At 42.8% G+C, this 22,025-nt stretch overlaps 2 protein-coding genes across 4 annotated transcripts; one reads left to right on the plus strand and one right to left on the minus strand.

Moving 5' to 3' along the window:
- Positions 1 to 372: 372 nt before the first annotated feature.
- Positions 373 to 7,376, minus strand: LOC138208862 (fascin-like). The gene is made up of 5 exons (XM_069167057.1): positions 6,329 to 7,376; positions 4,290 to 4,446; positions 4,022 to 4,143; positions 2,994 to 3,164; positions 373 to 1,822 (listed from the first exon to the last, which is right to left on the minus strand). The coding sequence occupies exons 1-5, from the start codon at positions 7,158 to 7,160 to the stop codon at positions 1,617 to 1,619; spliced, it is 1,488 nt and encodes a 495-aa protein (XP_069023158.1). The 5' UTR covers positions 7,161 to 7,376; the 3' UTR covers positions 373 to 1,616.
- Positions 7,377 to 11,498: 4,122 nt separating this feature from the next.
- On the plus strand, positions 11,499 to 21,843 carry iqce (IQ motif containing E). 3 transcript variants are annotated; one of them, XM_069167465.1, is made up of 22 exons: positions 11,499 to 11,750; positions 11,876 to 11,949; positions 12,426 to 12,467; positions 12,561 to 12,606; positions 12,699 to 12,848; positions 13,359 to 13,460; positions 13,664 to 13,734; positions 14,519 to 14,632; positions 14,708 to 14,758; positions 14,849 to 14,919; positions 15,007 to 15,079; positions 15,244 to 15,284; positions 15,488 to 15,639; positions 16,536 to 16,591; positions 16,700 to 16,929; positions 17,164 to 17,271; positions 17,933 to 18,212; positions 18,322 to 18,408; positions 18,984 to 19,111; positions 19,228 to 19,322; positions 20,604 to 20,699; positions 20,841 to 21,843. In XM_069167465.1, exons 2-22 carry the CDS (start codon positions 11,878 to 11,880, stop codon positions 20,963 to 20,965), a joined length of 2,190 nt encoding a protein of 729 aa, XP_069023566.1. In that variant the 5' UTR covers positions 11,499 to 11,750; positions 11,876 to 11,877; the 3' UTR covers positions 20,966 to 21,843. The 3 variants fall into 3 exon arrangements, with proteins under 3 accessions (XP_069023566.1, XP_069023565.1, XP_069023567.1); XM_069167464.1 differs by lacking the exon at positions 11,499 to 11,750 and having other exon boundaries at positions 11,806 to 11,949; XM_069167466.1 differs by lacking the exons at positions 11,499 to 11,750; positions 20,841 to 21,843 and having other exon boundaries at positions 11,806 to 11,949; positions 19,945 to 20,693.
- Positions 21,844 to 22,025: the final 182 nt, after the last annotated feature.

The following is a 22,025-nucleotide window of genomic DNA, read 5'->3' on the forward strand; positions in this document are numbered from 1 at the left end:
TTTGCAGGTATTTGGTCATAACCCAAAGTACTGGACAAAGTGAAGCGTAGCAATAACGGAAGGAGCACCTGAGGTACTCTGATTCATTTTGAAGGGGAACACCAGTCAAATAGAACTTAATACAAATATATTCACTATATAAAACAACAAATGTGAACCTTATAGGGGAGCCAGAAGAGACATAAAAGATTTTGCACCAACCTATTAAACGTCCCGATGTCTCCTTCTACCAAAATGGCGCGCCAACAGACTCGCACTGTCATCCACAGAGCCACATAACTAACATGGCTGAAAGAGTTTTCTCTGGTACAAAATCGATGACAGAAAATTAAGCAACTGGAAAAAAATAATAATCAAGAATTAGGTCCGCTGTTAGGAGGGAAAACTTTATTGGTGTTTAATCTCAGTTCAGTTCAAATGTAATAGGAAAACTGAATGCTGTGTGGAAGGCAGAGCCACAATGACAGACAGAGAGAAGACTCTACCATTGTGTTTACACATCCGCAGCAGCACTCAGCCAAAGGCATCACTACAAACATGTGCTTCTAACTTTAATCAAATTTGTGCAGATATTTAGTCACCATGTTTTCACAGTTAGAATTAATACATTTATTTAAGTCCCTTTGTGCATTTGAAGGTATAGACTTGTGTGTGCTTGCAAGGCATTATCCACCACTTCCCCATCACCCCTCTGAACAGAAGGCTAAGAAAAGCTCCTTCACTCAATGAGTAGATTTTAAAGGTCCTTTTAGTCACCTTCCTTTGTTTCATCTTGTAATATAATTGAAAATCCGGGGAACCAGATAAAACTGTGTGGATCTAGTGTTGAAGGAAAAACTTTGACCTCTTACCCCTTCACTGAAATTTTCTTCGGCACATTGACGATTAATGAAGGAAAACTGGAGGGTGCACAGGCGACAAATATGGTAAATCTGGCAGCCATATCCCCTTTCTGCGTTTCCATGGTTACTATGTTTTCAGCGACAAAGAAAGCATTATTTACAGCAGGAGCATGTAAATCAGTAACATCGCTTCAGCCGATGTGCATTCTGCTTTAGAGTTTGAAAGAGAACAGGATGTGAAAGCAGCATACAGAAGCAGCAGGACATTTAAGAGGAGAAGGTTACATATTGTAGGTTATGAGTTATAGCGCTCTACATGTTTGTTAAACCAGTAGTTACCACAGATAGGCACAACTAATAATAGTAACCTGACATTTATCAGGTACAGCTTGTGTAAAATTGACTGGAAGTGAAACAAATAATGTGCAACCACATTATAATAGATTAATTAAACGGCAAGTCAATGGAAATCCAAAACTCCAGTAAAAAGCCCAGTAAGAAGAGATAATGACCAAGAAAAAAATAAAAATAAATCAAACACCTGTAGTGCTTTGGTGCCACGACTTCCAGTTCATCAGCTTCAATTTCCACCAGACATCCATCCAAACATATTCACAACTACACACACACACACACACACACACACACACACACACACACACACACACACACACACACACACATATATATATGCAAAGAGAAACAGCTACCTACAGTATTTATCAATAGTTTGAAGCGTTGTGTCAGACAGTGGAGAAGTCCGGCTGTGCTTTCTCAATATTCCCAGAGGGTGGCACTGTCCAGGGAGTCTGCGGTGGCCTTCAGCCCCCCTGCGTGGTCTCCTTTAAGGTATTTCCCGCCCAAAGCGCGAATGGCCATCTTGTTGAGGTCGCAGAACTCGAGCAGGAACTGGACAGGCGAGGAGCTGCCGCACACCACCGCTGTGTCGTCTCCAACGCTCCAGTACTTCCCCTGGGAGTCTGGACAAACAACGCACTTAATGAGGCTTGGCACATGCACACAGCACATATAGAGCTGGCTGATTGTTTTTTAAATCTTTCAGGGTCAAATTTACTCGACATCACACAAAACCCCCATTTCATCATGGAGATAATGATAATAATACATCACAGTGAGTCACTGTTCAGGCCTAAGTATGTATGCTGGTTGAAGTGGGTTTCAGATGACTGATGCTTCGAACCATAACGTTATTCCCATTAGATGTTTTCAAGATTGATTTTCACTGAAGCACAGTGGAGATAAACATGGTTGTGGTGAGCACTATTTTTAACAGCCACAACAATCCCTACATTCATAAACTAATCAATCAAATTAAAATCAAACCCACAAGACAAGACAATGGAGAGATTGTGCAAAGGAATCTGATCCAGCGTCTTGTATTAAAAAGGTTTCAGTTGACTTTCAAGTGTCTTATGTCTTATCTCCCTTCCAGCAAGTCTAAATTTGGTTTCAACCCCTCTATTGTGCTATTTGTATTATTAAAAGACTTATTGTCATAAAAATGTAACTAGAATGATGCCTCGTGGTTGTATGGCTCCACCAACCAGTCAAATTGGAGTTAGTTTGTCCAGACTCAAGGCTTTCCAAACATAGTACATTCATGAGCATGGGAAGGATGTGAGGTCAGAGTGACCACTGACCTTTGAGCCCTAAAATCTAATCAGTTCATCCTTCACTAAGTGAACACTCAAAGAAATTCCTTCAAAGCATTATTAATATATTGGGTTCACAAGACTGGGATGCATGCAGCTGTTGCATGCTAAAAGGTTCACTCTCGGTTTTATAAGCTGATGATATGTCCATGTTGTATTTTTACAGCTTCAACTGCCCATAAGAAGCCAAAAAATATTTGAATGCAGGTTTAAAGAGACTCCTCAAAGTGCTTGTGTCAGAAAAGGCTGCGTAGCAAACAGTGTTAATCTCTTACAATAAAAAAATCACCTGCTATCCAGATGCTAAAACATGCTAATATTTACATATTTACTACACATGGGACTTTAATATAACTAGCTTTGCCTTGTTTTGGAAAACTACCGGCAATCATGAGCTATGTGACTTGTAATTTACAGGTGAACCATTCTAAAACAACACCATGTTTCTGTGAAGTCATGATGTTACACAATCACCTACCTTTGAGGGCGTAGGCACCGTTATGGAACTCCAGCTGGAAAACATCGTACGATGCTCGGTTGGAGTCCAGAGTCGCCATCCCGGCTTTACGAGCCCCGATGAAACCTTGCTCCCCACGTAGAACGATGATTGGACGGTTGATCAGCTTCATGAGGAACTGTTCAGCCTCCCCTGAAGAGACAGACTGATTAGGGTCCAATCAACATATCGGGAACTTGTTTCCCAAAAGCATCTTGAAGTAAAGATAATAATAGCCCATAGCCATACATGGGTATTTAGGTTATCTAAACTTCTTGGTGCTGCTAGGAAACAAGGTTTCCCCTGTTATTTGTCCTCCTCATGGATGAAAAGAGTACTGAGATATTGTAGTCTGGAAGACGTACTGACATTTTACTTTCGAACGAGTACAACCTGATATCATGGCAAAGTGTAATGTATCCTTCCGTCCACTAGAGGGTAACATGTCAAATTTTTGCTTGTTTCATGTGTCAGTCTGATGTTTTTGCCTAGTGGTAGCGTGAAAAACCACATGGTTAAGGTTACACACAAAGACTATATTGCTTTAAAAAAATCCACATCACCCTCTCCCTGGACCTGAACCCTGGTCTCTTGGATACAAGTCTGTGACTTACGCCATAAGAACACCCCTCCAACGTCCATACAAGGACTCCACTGTCTTTGTACTTTATTTAATAATGTCCGTCATATGACCTCTGTTAAATGACCCAAGTCGGGTGACTTGCATCTTCCCCTCATGTCAATGAGACACCAAGCGTCACTAAGACACACTACCCTCTAGTGGACAGGTGGATGTATTGTCGGCTTTGCTGCGATTCTGGGCGAGAATAAATACGAATCCTGACTTTACCTGATATTAAAACTAATCAATTTCACAGTGCATTCAAAAGTACATGTACATAAACGCTAATTGTTTATATTAATTAGAGCATTTGTAATTAGTTACTTGCACCTCAAGCTCCTGTTTCAGGACTTCATGTTATTTGAGAAACATCAGAACAGCGACTGACCTGTGTTGTCAACAGTAGCAGCCAGCTGCCCGTTCTTCTTAGCAATCACATACTTGCCGTTGGCTGCACGAACACACACACGACCATCACGCCACTCCAGTTCAAAGTAACTATTGGCGGACCTGAAACCCACCCACACAATACAGAACTCAGTGAGCAGACTGTGAAGGATGGATATGTATCAACAATAGTGTGTGATGTACAACACTGTGCTGTGTCTGTGTGTGTGTGTGTGTGTGTGTGTGTGTGTGTGTGTGTGTGTGGTTACTTGGTGGAGGCGGTGCACTGTAATCCTCCGGCTGCTGTCAGTGCCCAGTATTTTCCGGAAGCAGCTCTGAAGGCACACTTTCTGTCCTCACGGCTCATCTCCAACTGAAAGACTTCCTGGTCCCCTTCCTCGTCCTGATTGGCTGACAGGTCCATGCCTAGAAAAGTGGGGCAGTCAGCTGTCAGATTTCATTTGTCTCTGGAGGTCTGAAAATCTGCTCCCCTCTAATTCATGAAGTTCTCCCAACAGACTCTTAAAGCGACAGGATATCCTGAACTCTCTATAGCTACCCAGATATTGCAGGAAATAGGCCAGTCCTCAATGGGGCTGAATGAGAGGAACAGGTGATGCCAGTAAGGAAGCTAGTTTTCCCACATGATAAAAGTTGATCAGTTCTAAATGATCGAACTGCATCGATCAGTCAGGTTTACAACATGTCTCATTCTCTTCTAATTATCATACTGTGAGGATATGGACATTCTTGCTTCTGTTTAGTTTCTGAAGCTGTGGACTCAAAACACTCTAACAAGATGAGGACTGCAAGATTGACCCTCTACAGATATTTGAAAGCAAAAATTGCAAAAAAAAGTGTTGGCCTGGTGAATAAGTACAAGGGCTATTTTTGGGCAATTAGGGAGCAGAGCAACAACCTGTGACATACACTGTATATTCATATATAGCAGATATGGAGCAACATCCATCTGGAGTCAAATGGCATGTTTGACTCAGATATTCTTTTGTTTTAATGTGTACTTTTGTTGTTTATCAAATTTCTGTGTCTTTGGCTGCTCAATGCTCCTGCAGATTCAGCACTTACTGTAGTTGCTATGACGGTCTGCCATACAGCGCTGAGCAGGTTGAGTACATTGGGTTTTTAGGACTAAAAGCAGCCGCCTGACAATGAGAACCGTGAAAGTAAACCAAAACAATGAGCTAAAGCTCTGCAAAGCTGTTGGGAACTGAAGAGTCGGCCGATAGGTGGGTTCATCCTAACACATTTTATATTACAGGTGGTCATTCAAACTATTATTAAGATACAAATTTGAGTTCGTGCGCCTTTAGTGCATCTTTGAAAGACAAAATGTTCTAGAGCAGAAAAACTCGCATCTTAAGTCATAACCAGCAATCTTCACACTTGAAACTTGACATAGGCCCGATTTTAGCCATTTGGCTGCTAGCTGACAAAATGCTCATGTTGGCCTACTGCTCAATTTCTTTGGCTCCAGATGAAGAAGATGGTGGTTCTTAAAAAAAAAAAAAGACAAAGGAAAGAGAACTGGGCCTCTCTCCTGGTCCTTCTAACGCATGTGCTGTCCCTCAGTCTTGCAATTGTGGTCACAAGGCTCGATCTACACTGACCTCTTTCAAACAAACATTATCTTTCTTCTTCAATCCATCTCACATTGAATGCTCTCTCTCTGTCTCTCTGACCCACACACAAACACATTATACTCCAAAACAAACTCGTATTGATTGCATGGATGAACTACTGTTAATGATCGGTCATGTGCACAGCACCACAGAATCAGGCTGAGACTGGGAGGCGACAAAGGAGAAGCAGTTGCATGTGGCATAAAGATCCAAATTCAGCCCGACTGTCTGAGTCACACCTCACTCTTTGTCGCCTGTTTTCACTGCCACCTCCTTAATGTTATCGTATTCGTCTGCAAAACACATTTCTCCTCCTTTCCTCTCTGTTCTCAGTCTATTCTGAGAGGAAGAAGGATGGATAACTGTAGACCGACGCTGACCCTGGACCAGCAACCACAATGCAGGGGTAGAATTACTGCAGAAAAATGTTAAGCTAAGCAGAGGCTGGCCAAAAGGAGGGGGGAGGGGGCATGATAATGAAAAACACATGGTGTGGGAGAAATGAAGTAACAGGAGTCACTAATTCTGCTCTGCATTCTCTGACACACACCAAAATCATGCAACAGCTGCCTCTGCTGTGTGCCCAGTTATGCAGTGACTTCATGCTGAATGTGATTTTTTTTTTTTTTTTTTTTTCCCTCTGGCTCTGTGGCGCTGCAGAGCCTCACCTTGCCTCGTGGAGACGTTCCTCTCGTTGCCTGCAGTCAGCACGACCTGTGCGTGGCTGCGCTCCAGGCCGAACAGTTCATCCTTCCCCACCCGGCTGCTCTTCCCGGACTTCATCGTGCCGGTGGGGCCCACCGGTGCCAGGTAGCGGCCGTTGCAGTCGCGGAATGCCACTTTCCCAGAGCGGAACTCCAACACGTAGCCGGTGTCCTTGTCCGTTTTGGTGGCCAGGCTGCCGTCGTTGCGGAGGAAGCGGTTGTCAGAAGTCTCGAGGTGGTAGCGCTGATCACGGTAGACCAGTGTCACGAGGGAGTCGACACCCCACGGGACATCCCGGTCTATGGACACCTCCTGCCGGTCCCCCTGCGCGCTCAGGTGGGCGAAGCGTTTGCGCGCAAAGCTGTAGAGGTTGACCTGCGGGTGCACGGCCAGGTGCACGCTCCACTTCTCCGCCGGTGAGGCAGTCTGCGCGAAACAGGTGATCCGGTCCTCGCTGCCGCCCAGGAACCGACCGTGGGGTTCGGACTGCAGCGACCACCGCCCGTCCTCGTGCGCTGTGACGACGAAGCGGCAGTCCCGGCCGCGCGTCTCGCTGTCCGCGGTAACGTTGCCGTCTTTGTCCGTGGCGAGGTAGCGGCCCAGGTGGGAGAGCAGGAACACGACGCTGCCGTCTTCCCCGGTCTGCTCCAGGGTCCAGGTCTGCTTCTTCTTCAGGCTGCTGGCTGAGGCGTTGATTTTGAAGCCGAAGGTCTCCGCCGTCAGATACTTCCCCGCGCTGTTGATGAGCCCAAGAGGGATCCGCAGCAGGTCCCCGTCAGCACCGTTGGAGGACATGATTCTCGTGTGAAGAGAGGAGAGGAGAGAAGAAAAGAGATGCAGGGCTTGTAGAGAGACACAGAGAGAGGGGGAGATTGTGGGGATGTCTGAGGGAGGGAGAGAGAGAGAGCGAGAGAGAGAGCGAGCTGTGCTGACTGATGATGATGATGATGATGAATGTTCCCTGACTGAAAACCCAGACCGCCTCGCTGCTGGAGCTGCAGGACTGAGAGTTTTTTTCTAACGCCAGTACACGCCCCACATACAGAGGAGCTCACTGCAATTTTGGCAAACCACCCTTTCCTGCACAACTCTCTGCTGTTCACCTACACCCACATCACTACCTCCCAAACCACTCCTGTTCCTTTACTTCCCCTCCTTCTGAATGACATCTGCTCACCCTCACTCCCACATATATGTCCACTCACTTACTTACAAAACGGTTTGGTTTTCAGGGTTGAGTTTGTGAGATATTGGAATAAAACGCGTCAGAATGACACCAACACCCACACACATAGTTTGGAGTGCACAGAACCCTGAACTTCTACCCTGTCCAACACCTTTTGGATGGACTGGAGCTGTGACTGGGCCTCTTCTCTCTTTCCCCTGGTGACATGTTGTCATGCGAACATATCTGCTGTGAGGTCAGAGGTCATGTCTGCTCTAACTTTCTCTCCCCAACCCCCTCTTTCTCTCTTCTAAAACTCTGCGATCAACATTGAAATCGCTCCGCTTCAGAGGGCCGTGTTGAGAGATATATGCAGGTAATCAAATCTTTGTTATGAAAACACACATGAAAATCAGACATGAAGACCAAAACTAAAAGTGTGGATGGGTGTTTCCTGAGCTTGCTTCCTTCTTTGTGATTCTCCACCTTCTGGTCTGGTTGGCCCTGCCTGTCTCTTCCGTCCTCGTCCCCTGGGCTCTGTCATGGCTCCGGCCTGCACACCCACCTTTATTTATCCTGGAGAGAGTTAAACGGGTGTGTGCTTATCTTTTCCTCACACCAACTAAAACAATATTAGCGTGGCAAATCTCTCTGAAAAGCCAATTTATCCAGTTGAGGATTTTATGCCATTTTATGTGTATTTTCTGCTGGATCTAATGATAAATCTGATTATATTAATAGCGTTTTGAGTGCTTTATCCAGCAAAGATATCAGCTTCTAAAGCTACAATGAAGTGATGCTTACACAGTAATGGTCATGTGTCTTGTAGCCTGACTCAGATTCCCTTCAGAGTGCCTTAGAACTGAAATGACTTGCACTTAATACTTCTGAATGTAACTTGAGTCGCTTAAAGCAGGCAAATTTGCATAAGTTTGCTTGTATATGTTTATAGTTATACATCTGGCAAGTAGAAATGACATTGCCTGTTAAGAGCTGATGTCATTTTGAGGTTTTGCTGTCAGTTGACTGTAACTTGAACCTTTGGGCTGTTAACTGTTATCTAGACAAAGAAAAGCAAATTTATGTCACTGCTCTGGGGGATCTCATAAGCTCAGATTTTTCATCAGTTTTGACATTTTAACAGACAAAAACCTTAAATGAACGGTTTTCCCCAAACAAACAAAAAAGAAGCCGCAACAGAGAAAAGCATCTTTTGTGCATAATTTAGATTTGTCCCATGTGCCCAAATGTCCAATGAAATGAAGACACACGAGGATGTGAGATCATGAGAGCATGAAAACTACAGAGGAAATATTTAAAAAAAAAAAAGACATTTTTTTGTCAGTAAAACATGCATGACTCCAATTTAAGCAAGTGTGGGCCTGGCGAGGGCTTTGAATGAGGTTGGGATTTGATGTAAGAAGAGTGTGGGTTTGGACAGGACATGGAGAGTGGGCCGGGAATGAGCCTGTGAGGGAAATGTTGAGGAGGGGGCGGGGGATGGGGAGGGGGGGGGGGGGGTTATGTGGAAAAAAGCATGGAGTGGGCCTGTTCTGCTCAGACCACATCACCCCCGTCTGGGCATTCAGGGTAAAGCAGCAGAGACCTGGATCTCTGTTGTATGACCAACACGGTAACAGGGAACACGAACCTCATCTCTAGTAGAAGAAACTTCTGGCGTTGTTCCTCGCTAGCCGATCTAGTTGCAACGTTCTGCCACAGCCCTTGAGCAAGGCACTGCCCCCTGGACTGGTGGTGGTCAGTGGTTGGCTGCCTGTATTTATAGCATGGCCCCCAGAGGAGAAAGTTAATTTCCCCACAGAAATCAATAAAGTATAACTCAACCTTCTCTGGATTCAGCTAATCATAACTAATCATTGTAACTGCAAAATATGTTTGAAAACTGGCGCAGGTGTTACGTCAAACACGAACAAGTCATGACAGTGTCACAATGAACCAACAGGGACATTATGGTGGACATTTTTACTTGTCTCATTAGGAAAAGCAAAGGTTGAATCAATAACTAAAGAGCAAGGCCTCCCCTAAGTGAAATGAAGCTCTTGTTGCTACACCAAACCTGAAGCAGCTTATCAATTTTATTCTTCACACCTGTGCTTTTAAATGACCAAAATCCTTATTCTGGTAGTATTGATAGATTCATGTTCATTAATTTTTCACTGTTGTTTAGTTTAATTTAACATTATTCTTTTTTTTATTTGTATATAATGTGCATTTAAAAAAATAAAAAAAACTCTACCTCTATTTTTATTGTTATTTTTATTGCTTTACCCTGTACCTGTACATGTTGCTGTAGCGAAAACATGTCCCCTTGCACGATTAATAAAGTATCTATCTATCTATCTATCTATCTATCTATCTATCTATCTATCTATCTATCTATCTATCTAGTGTCAGTTTGACACACTACACATCAGACAGCTGCCTCTACATGCAACACTTTACTCCATTCACACCCAATTTGTTTTTTCTTTGGACACAAAGAGAAACTTCTTGTACAGAAAAGTGCCTGAAGGAAGATTTTTTTTTTTATCTTCCTTATTATTGTTTGAGGAGTTCAGTGAACAGAATCCTATTGGACTCTTGTATGTTTAAATATTTAAAACTAGATTAGCTACTCAGAATCACAGAAACCCCATCCAAACAACAAATTAAACTCACATCCTGCAGAACATTTTCCACATTATTAGGTGTTGATTTTTCAGTGACACAAGTGATGACACAAGTGTTGTTTGCTCACTTACACTGCTGATATGGCTGTTCCTCTGACTTTTGGATTGTTGACCGCTATGACAACTATGGTGTGTTTGAAAATAAAATGTATTTTGGATTTAAAAGGCGTGCGATGTTTATTCAGCGTTATATATCCATTATCTTTGTGGTCAACATAGGTGATGAGTTGGGTTTTAAAAAAAAACCCCAAAAAACCCAGACTACTCTAATAAATGATAACACCACAGCTAGAGCACTAAACGAGCCTCGTAATGGTCTCCTTTCAGGAAACTGACAACGGCAGTGGGTTTGTTTGCCCTGAATAAAAGTATGCTGGTGTGCCTGGCTGTGTGGCTCTGGGGGGGGGGGGGGGTCCACCACCTGTATAAACAGTGTGTCTGAGAATATGATACAGTAACAAGAGGCCACGGTGCTCTCCCCACAGTTTGCAGGGAAGAGACGAGTGTGAGGTGCAACACAAAAGCGGTGGTGGGCAGTGTGCACACATGAGTAAAGGATTGTTTACCTGTTTTTTTTTTAATTCATCCACATACTCTGTCATGGAAATAGCAGGAAACCAGGAAGCAAGGCAATGGCGAGGTGGGCTTTTAGAATAAAAAGAGAGGAAAACAAAGAATATTTACTTTTAAATAAAAAGTTGGAAACGATGCTTCTGGACTTCTTCTTGTGTGTGTGTGTGTGTGTGTGTGTGTGTGTTTTTGTATACAGTATTACACAGATGTACCGAAATGAGTCGCTGGGATGAGAGACGAACAGAGTCCACTTCACCTTGTCTTTTTCCTCGTGTGCTGTGTGTCACATGCGATTGGAGGAAAACATTGCAAGCCCCTCCTTTTATTTGAGCACCGCTTCAGCGACGTGAAGAAAAGAGTCGGGACGCAGAAAGAAAAAAACTACGAGCATTCAGTCCTGAACTGTTGGTGTGTATATTAGCTGCGTCAAGCTTGTTAAAGCTGAAAATGTACATCCGGCTTAAATTTTCAAACGCAGCCTCTTATCGAAAGGCGCCTTTGCCATACTCTAAAAAAACCAAACTATGAATATATCCTCAAAAAAACTATCGGACATGAATTTGTAATAAACTATTATAAATTGAATGAGGCGCAATTTGACGCGAGTCTGCCGTCGTTTGTCATGTTTGTAATTTTATTTTGAAAGCGCGCTCGTGTCACTTCCGGTGCTCGTCCTGCCTTTTCCTGGTTAGTTTAACGCAGGTCAGTAACAGCTGCCTGGTTGCTAGACGACTCAACGTGCAACACTAATGTGAAAACAAGTCACCTCTGCGCCGAAAGACAACAGCGTCGGAGCGGGTTTCATGAAGCTGCGGTTGACCGTCCGTATCACCGCACGGACGGCTTCATACCCGGGAAGACTTGTAGTGTTGTGGACGGACATTTCCAGGTGTAGCTCAGCTAGCGTCTCTTTTGTTGCCCCATGTTTTTACTACGAGGAAGAAGGGGCAGCCTAAAGTGAGCTTTTTTTTTTTTTTTTCCTTCTTTTTTTTTTTTTTTTTTTTTAACTTAGGGGTAAAAATGAGAGGAATCCACACGGTAAAAGTCGGGTTTTTCTACTTAACGTTACGTTTGGTTTACAGCTATGTATAGTGCAGCTGCGAAGATGTCTCTGGAGGCGAGTGATGTTCAAACAGATGAAGACTGCGAGGAACTGGTGAGTCCTTCGCCTTTGGTCAGATCAAAAACACAACCCTGCATCTCCTGGAAGCACTCATTGCTTTCTTGAAGCCTGCACGGTTGCGGTGTTTATTACTCCTCCACATTGAGCCCGTAACTCAAAACAGCACCCGACGTGATCGTTTATGACAGTTGTTTCCGACACTTTGGACGCGTGAGCCCTTTAAACTGAAGGGACTGCTGCTGGTGGTGTTTTGGATGTGTGTGGAGAGGATATCAAACAAACCGTTTCTTGTTTACCTGTTGAGTTTCTCATTTGAAATGAATGAGAAAGTAAAAATATCGAGAAGAATCAAATATTACTTTATTAAAGCCACACGAGCTTATTATGACACCCCGAGGGCTGGTTATGATGCCCGAGTTGGGAATCACTGATTTACACAAACTTATCAATGTTTTCTGTCCTTCCCTCATCACTGTTTTTCACTGGTTTTACTCGTCCGTCCAATCTAGGTTGAGGATGGCTTTTCTCTCCCTGCTGATATTTCTGAAAAGGTAAAGAAATTGACTCTCAGACCTGGGGCATGACACACACAGTTGTTGTTTTTTTTCTGTTTGGGTTAATGTCTTGTGCTTGTCCACTGTCAGAGAACAAGGAGGAAAAAATCTTCCGGCAAGCCTCCTCCTTCTCCAAGTAAGACCTGCTCAGCAGCTCTGTGGGAAACATTTGCAGACACGGTAACGAAACCCACTTTACTAATTCCACATTTGTTTATGCATGTGTAGGGTCTCCGTACCTCTCCAGTCTGAATGTTAACCCCAAGAGAGCTGCAGTGGGAGCCTGGAGACTGCCAAAGGCCTCCCTGGGGGACACCAGAGGGGACACTCCCGGGGAGACAGGCTCAGCTCGCCTCACATCCCTCCGCAACGGCCACGGTAGGAACCATGAAAACACAACTGAATCTGTGTTGGAAATGTCTCTCCTCAGGAAGGAGTGCGCGCAGTTTTTTCTAAGAACAGCTGCGCGTTGCTGGAAAATATGGTCGTTAATGGCAGCCTAAAGCCTGAGCAAAACCAGACCACACAACCCTATAGGTTCGCAGATTTTCTGTGGCTTCATTATTTTATTATCTCTTAACATGCAGACATTATACATGCAAGTCAATGCCTACTACAGTGCGTCCTCAAAAGGAGAATGAGTCAGACGGAGTAGTGACTTGTGTTGGAGTGCGTCTAAATTCAGCTCATTTCATTACAACTTATTTTCACCCACATATTCTTTATTTCACTATGCAGGTTTGAAAACACACAGATTAAAGATTAGTTTAGCACAGTATTACATGCAGGTCTTAGGAAGTGAATATAAAAGAGGTCACATAAAGTCATTAAATCATACAGACTCATAACAAGAAGTGGTGAGCCTTTTTCTGTCTAACTCTTTTTCAGATTTATCCCAGACACTTATATCAGATTGCGATATGACACCAGAGCTTCTGAAACAGACCCTGAGCATAAGGAAACACAAACATCTCCACGCCGCATCCAATGGTGAGAGAATTTGTCGGTCAGATTTTGTGCTAAACAGCAGTTTGCTGCGAACAGGAGACGATAGCAGAAAGAGAAAAGACTGGATGTGATGGAGTGTGAAAAGATACAAGCGCAATCATCTTTTTTTCATGACTGCAAGGTGAGAATGTGGGTGACTTTGTGTAATTATGCCCCATCTCCATGTTGGTCCCGGTGCTTTGCAGGGTTTACCGTAGGCGCAAATGACTACAGAGAGAAGGAGGACATGTATGATGAGATCATTCGCCTCAAGAAGGTAAAAAATAATGTTGTGTATTCAGTTTGATTTTTAAAAGAACACATTCAAAGAGCTCACCAGGATCTGCAGAATAACATAATTGTGATTGGCTGTGGTGCAGATATTTTTCTTGGGCCCCTACCCTCGCCTTCAACGCCCTACAGAAATTACAAATCACAAATGGCTGGATTATTGGACAAACAAATGAGAATTTCCCAGCATGCCTTCTTCCTTTGTAACTTTGGAAAACCTTGCAACCAAAACAAATAGATACAAGGAATGGGTCAAAATATGATTTGTTTTTAATAAAACATGCAGTTTTGGAGCATTTCAGTAAAGAGATAAAATAATACATATAACGGGGCTATGACTGAAAACCATAAGTGCACAAGGTGGGAAGGTGGTATATGTACCTATTACAAGAAATCAGATGCTCTTTCATATTTAATAGGCAGATAACTGAGCATCCTAAACAGGTCATGCCAAAACTCAGCCTGATAAATCTCACATGGGCCCCCCATCAGTAGTCATTAATCCAGATGGTGATTTTAGTAGTAGCAAGGTGGGAAATTGTTCTTCTGCAGTAAAGATCAAAGTTAAGTGCAACATACAGTGTCCATCATTGTCTGATGAAATGGCCCTCACCAGTTCCAATGTAGTGTCCTGAAGTCGACTCTGACTTTTTTTCTTTCCTACAGTTTTTGCTTTTTTGTGGTGTATTCAGGCACTTCGGGATTTTCAGATGCACTCTTTACATGCTCAACATGAGGTTTCATTTAGTCACTTGTGCTGTTCTCTGCAGAGTCTCCAGGCACAGAAGTCAGACAACCAGCAAATGAAAGCCAAACTACGGCGCCTGGAGGAAGATAATGCCAAAAGAGAGAAACAGATAAAAGAACTGTTGGATCCTACAAAGGTAAAATCACAGAATGGCCTTTGATTTTTCTCATAGAAACTAAAACTTTAAAAACTCTATAATGTTTCTCTATAGGCATCTGAATATACTCGCAGTTTGGTGGATAAGAAAAAAGATGGGAGTGTGGTGAGTATGTTCAGTATGTTGGAGAACATACCAGAAATTCTTTTAGGACACATATCTAACCAGATTATAAAATGGCTTCTGTCCATTAAGGTTCTCAATGGGCTGAAACAGAGAATCCTGAAGCTGGAGCAGCAGTGTAGAGAGAAAGAAAATGCCCTAAGGTAAAGCTCTCCTCCATCTTTTCTGCAAATCCATTTGGTTAATGTATAAAGTGGTAATCTGTTCAGATTATTTGCTTTATTTTCCAGTAAACTACAAAGTGATCTGAGGACCACCAACCTGGAGGAGCTGAAGATCACAGTAGAAACTTACTATGAAGAGGTAACATCTACGTATGCCTCTGAAACAACCACTGAATAAATAAGAGGCTTACATAAAGACTTTCTGCTGCTGCGATAGACGATATTATCATCACATCTGCTGGCAGTGTGAGCTCAGCTGTAGAAAAGGAAACTTGTAACGTGATTTTGTGCCTCATCTTTCAGATCCAGAGACTGAAGATGCTTCTAGAAGCTGCAGAGAAAAGGTATGCATGACTGAAATACACAGGACATCTGACAAGACTTTGGTATAACAGTTATTATGGCCATTTCAACAGATACGATCAAATCATTTAAAATTACCCTCCGGTGTCTGGAATTCGAAATAGTCAAGTGAAGAAGGCCACAGTTACAGATTACTGCCACGTCTTTATATAGTCTCCGTCTCCCTCTCTGTGTCTGTCTGCAGCAGTCGAGCTGAGAGTAAGTGCTCTCAGAGGCAGCAGAAAGCTTTGAGCTCCACGGTTCACCGTCTGTCTGAGAACCTGAAGCAGCTTCAACAGGAGAACGTGGTACTCAGAGAGGAAGTCAACACCAACAGTCCTGCTGGAGGAATTAAAGGTCTTTTTACTCACATGTCAACACATGTCAGTCCCGGTGCTAACAGAACAAGATTCCTTTCCTTTTATCATTTTGAAAAAGTTGTTCTTGCTGTTCCTCAAAATTTGTAGTTATTCCTACCAGCTTTTTTTTGCTTTGCTTCGAACCTGTTCTGTCATATGTACGATCAGAGCGCATTATAATGCAGGGGAAGTTAGAAAATTATTCTTAGTTATTTTGAAAATGTATTTCATTGCACAATACGCAATGTATTTATAAATATGTGTTTTACATATTTATTTCATTGGATGGTTGCTTTTTCTCTTTTAATCACAGCAGAAAAGCCAACTGCATCACAATCAGAGTAACATTAATATATTCGAAAGACATAACAATGTATCCCATCAATGTTACACAGGAGTTTAGGAAACAATAAAACAAAAAATAATGTGCTAAATACAACGATAGACATCAGAGATTGGGTAACTACCCAGATGTAAACGTATTGATATCTTCTCGATTGACCAGTTTCTATTGTCCTATGTTTTATAACATCACATTGCCTCCTCCCCCAACAAGGTAGTTTCAGCTATTTGTCACCTCTGCATTAATACAAACATTTTTAAAGATTTGTAGCCAAATATGTCCTGAAATGTTTCAGATTTTGGTGACATGCATCAGTGGGATACAGTATAAATATAACAGTGCTTCATATTCCTCATTCATATTCACAGCAGCTGCCAAGAATGATATAGAATAACTGCAATAAGACAATTCTCTAAATTAAACCCACATAATGAGTGAAGTACTTTCAACAGAGGTCGATCAGCTGTACCAACCCTGCAGTGTTATATTCTGTAGTGTAATGCTAAATAAAAATGTGTGTGTGTGTGTGTGTGTGTGTGATTGTCTCCTAGGTTACAGAGAGTGGAGTAAACAGAGACTGTTGAGAAGGCTGTTGGAGGTGGAGAAGGTGAGAGGAAACTGTAACTAATTGTTCATGTAAACACGTGCAGTCTTCTGTGATGGATTGTCAGTTTCGAGGCTTCGTCACAGACGGACTCCCCTCTCATCCAATCAGAGGCTGGAGGACAGCAGAAGACACGCCCAGTCAGCCAAGAGCAGCGGCCGATTGGATCAGGAGGTCCAGACCACGCTCACAGAGGTTCCGGGCTTTACCATGGCAACAGAGGCAGTAGTATCAGTGTGCACAATCACTGAGGAAGGGGAGGGGTTTTCTGATCTGAGGGAACGCCTCAGCCAATTGGAAAATGAGAGGGTGGACCTTCAAGAGACACTGTCAAGTAGAGAGTAAGTGGGCAGCAGCCTCACTCACACTTTTTATACATAACATACAGGATATTATCTTTGCAAGCCATAATTAATGATTGATGTTCATAATGTAAATCATTACTACACACCTGAGAGAGAAAACCGCTTCAGAAGGTGTACTAGGCTGTAGCTGGTGCTGCGCCGCTTCATTTCATGAGTAGCAGCAGTTAGAAGCACAAAGAAGATGAATCTGTGTTGTGTTTGTGTTTTCAGTGATGAATTGAAACAGGTGAGGACAGAAAGAGAAGAACTGGAGAGAGAGACGGAACGGTGGAAAGATGAACAGAAAAAACTACATGACAAAGAGACACAGCAGCATAAGTATGTTTTCACCAGTTATGTATATTTGACTGACAAAATGAGGTGCTTTGATTCAGTTTGCTCAGACGTGGAACCTTCCTGTTCATGTATGTGCTTAATTTATAAGTTTCAAGTTAAACGTATGTAAGTATTATTGCAATCTTTGAAAGTTACAGCATTATTTGTCCGTACGTAACTAATATTAACATTGTGTAGGTGATTGTCTTATAACTAATAATATAGGGGGGAAAAATGAACGTAAATAATGAGTTTTCACAGATGGCGTTTGCTTTTACAGCCTAACCTCTGCTCTGAAGCACTGCACCTGGAAAGAGTCACTGACTAGCTTACTAAAACATCAACAGGCTGTTGGCAATGAGTATAATGCTTAAATGGTGCACAAGCCTGATATGATCAACCCACGATAATTCCATTACCATTTTAAATTCGCCTAAAATCAAACCAGATCTTATCAGTGGGTGACAAAACTGGTTGCTTATCACCAAATGTTTAAGAAAATGAAATGTATACTCAGCTCAGAACCAAAGACAGGTGTAGGAAGCCCCAGCTCAATAATTGCTAACTGTGAAGAGTCATCCACTGACATCCACAGTGCCAGTTGCACTTTTTTGTTATTTTTATTGTATTTATATGTTGCTTTTGTTGTTTTTATGTTTCCCAGACAGGAGTTGGAACAGTTGTGGGGGAGGATCCAAACTCTGGAGGAGGACAGAAACAAAGGTTCACAGGCTGAGCTCTCCTCCCCGTCTCCCACGATGGCAGAGAGTCACCAGGACACTCAGGGCAGAGCAGGTCTGGAGGAGGAAGAAGGGAGGGACACTGGATGTAAGGAGGAGGAGGGGGTAAAAGGAGATGAAGAATTAGGTACTGATGCAAAGAAGAACGCAAAAGAGAGAGCAGTGTCGGTCATTCAGAGAAACTGGAGGAAGCACAGAAATAGGGTATGAGACACAGCACAATTATGTAAAGGAAGTTCTTGATGCGTGAGAGAAGTATTATGTAAAGAATGTCCACACACTTCCCTCTCCATCTCTCCGCATTCTCTCTCAGGACACTGTGATGTTGCAGTCAGCGTTAAGAGGCCATCTCCTCAGAGAGTCGCAGCTCAAGGACCTGCTGACACTCGCACAGATTAAGGTTTTACTCACACATGCACACGCACACGCACACACACGCTCATCAGTTTATATCTGTAAAGCTGCAAGAATACCGTTACAGTTCAAGTGTTGTGTTCCCATTTACTCTTAGTATCAACATCAGGTACTTTTTTTAAACGACAGCAACTGGCCACTGTAATAAAGAAAATCAATAATACTTTTTGTGTATCGTAAAATTACAAAATTTTCATTTATTTTTCCAGTTTATAGTACAAGTAGTATTGTGAGCTAATTTATGTGAGACTTAGAGTATTTTTTTGAAGTGTTGTCCAGAGTTAAGGACTGTAAAACTATTTTCTTAAGCCCTGGGAATAGATCAACAGGATATCGGGACATAGATTAAACCAGAAATATTCCCAGAGATCATTACGGATATTACTGTGATGAAATACACCAGAGTTGCAGCTTACTTTGATAACCGCCAGATGGTTCTGAAAAGCATTTTCTGGGAGTCAAATGTAATCTTCCTCTGTGTGTTTTCCTGTCTCTGTCTCACCTCTTTATCTTCCCTGTACTCCCCTTTGCTCTGCATCTTCCTCCTCTCCTGTTTTTCAGGCTGCAGAATCATCAAACTGCAGCGATGCAGCTTCCTCTGTCGATGAAGAGCTGGATGCGGTCGCCTTGACGATTATTCAGTCTGCATTCAGGGGACATCTGGCTCGCTGTAGTCTTGCGAAAGAGAGGTGACTCACTTATGCACAGAATTAAAAAATAAACAGATGCAGTCAAAAAACAGCACATTTTGCAGAAATACGTGTGTGTGTGTGTGTGTGTGTGTGTGTGTGTGTGTGTGCATTAGCTCAGGGTTCTCCGTGCCTTCTACTACAATGGGAAACAATATGCCCACGCTGGCACCAAGAAGAGCTCGACTGAGACACGCATCTGGCAGAACAGGTGAGTCTCCCACGTCTTTATTGTTTATATAAACAAACATATAGAGCAACGCAAAAAGATGCAAACAGGTGTATAGTATCGCCCAAAAAGAGACAAAGAAAATAGAGAAAAAGTTCAAAACAGGAAGACAAACTTTCTATCTTTTATGACTCTCTTAGTAAAGTTAGCTTAAGTCAGTGCTACTTCTGTCCCGTTTGGGGATGTGCCCGGTTTGATTGACATGCCCTGGATGCATTCAGGTTTCCAGTGTAGGTAGGTGGGCACAGTGCCCTCAGGCTCTCAGGCAGATCCTCCCCTCACTGCTCCCCAGCTCATCCACTTGTGTTGCCATTTGACCTTAACTCTTATTTCAGGGTTAAAGGGCTAAAACGTATTGTACAAATAAATGTGTATCCTCTTTGCCATACGGTATCTTAAAGACTTTCCTCTTACAGTCTTCATCTCCAGATCAGTGTCACTTGTGTTTTGGATTAATAATATTGGGCTGCTTTACACTGGAGACTTTGAAAGACATGCAACTATGACAGGAAACACACCATTTATACAGCCACTCAGAGTGAGTCAGGGTTCGTGCCTGATATTTATTCGTGTGTGCAACACCATGGGGTCGCCCGTCTCTCAGCCTCCAAATCGCTCACCATCGCTTCCCCGACACCTTTATGAGGAGTGGTGGATGTCACTGGCACGCTGATCTACAGTCTCCTCTGCACCGGCCAGAGCTCTGACAGCCTCCCGTCAAACACTGATGAGGACTCGGCAAACCTCCGGACCAGTAATGTCAGTGTCTCAAATGTCCCCTAAAGATCTGCAGTTGTTGTTGTTGTTTAAGAGCTCTGTCCTGAGCTTCTACCTGACCCAAACGACCTTGTGAGATCCCACCGCCTTCCCCTTCACTCCCCCCCCCACCATCTCCTTGAGTTTTGAGCAGATCGACAGCATGAGGGTACAGAGCAGAGCAGCCATGTCAGCGTTTTTTTTTTTTTTTTTTTTCCCTGCATGCCACCAACACTTCTCCTGCATTCGATGTGTAGTCCAGAGATTTTGAATTGCACCATCTTAGCTTGTGTTCCAGCTGAGAAAATTATATTTCTTGAGGATTTTTGCAGTCGTGATCATAGTTTTGTTCAATTGTGGTTGTGATACATGTGATACTTTACAGATTAGTGTAATTTTACATGCATCCCGTTTGAAGTACAGTAGCCGCATCTATCCTTGTGTTTCTGAGGGTGTGTCTGAATTGTCCTTTAATGACTGCTTACTATGTGATGTTTTGTTGGCCAGGCGCTGTGTCCCTCAGTGATGGTGGTAAGGAGGGAGATGAAGAGGACTCCTGGCTTGTCTCTGGCACTGATGGCTCTAAGATGACACACGCAAAAGGTGAGAGAAACTGTGTATTTAAGCAATGACTTTGTATGAGTGTCTTCCTACGTTTATTTTGGTTTTCTTTGGGGTTAAATTGGCCAAAATTCTGTTTTTGAGTCCAACACAGTAATATACGTACTGTATTGCGTCCTGCAGCTCAAACGGAGCGCCATCACACAACAGAGTTCGCTGGAGCCGCTGAAGTTGATTCAGACGATTCAGACGACATCATCGTGTCTCCTTCACGTCCTCTGAGAAGCAGAGAAGTCTTAATCTTATAGAGTGTCTGGATTGTGTGTCTGTGTGTGTCTGTGTGTGTGTGTGAAAGTGTAGCAAGGAGGCATTTCTCCTCAAAGCCTGTCAGAGGCTTGCACATACCATACAAACCAAATCATTATGTTTGATTTTGTCCCGAACCTGCAGATGATAGCTGTAATATTCCAACATTATTCAGAATTAATACAGACACACGATGTTTCTGTGTGCGAACTTTTCACACTGATAATCAGAATATTGTAGGATGTTGGATCTTTTGTAACATGGAGATATGTGGCACATGAACATTAAAGCAATGTCAAAATACCTTATAGGAATGATGTAATGCTATAGGACGTTTGATGAGCCAACTAGCCCTGTTTAATAGTCCCATGTCTTCTCAGTGGTTGTTTGCTTTGCCAAAGTGCCTACTTTATGAAGATTCAAATCAAAATTCCAGCAGTAAACGTATTTATTTCCGTTAACCTGACAGGCCCAAGCGAGCCACATCACTGTAAACCCCTCTGGATTTCACACGCTGGAATAATTAATTAATCCATACTTTGACATGCCGGATTCGTAACACACAAACGTCTGCACGTTAATGTCTCGTGTACGCTGAATAAATCCTGGCTGATTCTGACGTACGATTGAGGGACGATTCTCAACTGATGCACTATTGAGCCAAACTGTGAATAAATTATAGATCAGTGTGCTGCAGCACTAAACAGTCAGTGCAGTGGAGGATACACAGGGAGTATGTCTAATGCCAATAATACTTTAAAATAGACGAATGACAGCCTGGAGGAGGTCAGCTAAAACAGTGGATGAGTGCAGTTTTCTCCACATGATTTGTGTAACTTAATTTCTGAGACGTACAATAAATGCTGTTTTTATAATGTAACCTCCAGTTTCATGTTGTTATTACTGGAAAGTTGTTGTGTTTTCTCAGTTTACTGCAATTTTCAGGAAGTTGTTCTTCACTTTGAGTTTCTCCACTTTTATGATGTGCTATACTTATTTTTGCCCACAGTTCTGAGGGAATGTCTGCACTTTCTCCTTTACTATATATTTAAAATACTTTTT

Source organism: Embiotoca jacksoni, unplaced genomic scaffold, assembly GCF_022577435.1.
Source record: "Embiotoca jacksoni isolate LCO1_2020_lvr unplaced genomic scaffold, fEmbJac1.0.p SCAF_4, whole genome shotgun sequence".
In the NCBI taxonomy this organism is placed as follows: domain Eukaryota; kingdom Metazoa; phylum Chordata; class Actinopteri; family Embiotocidae; genus Embiotoca; species Embiotoca jacksoni.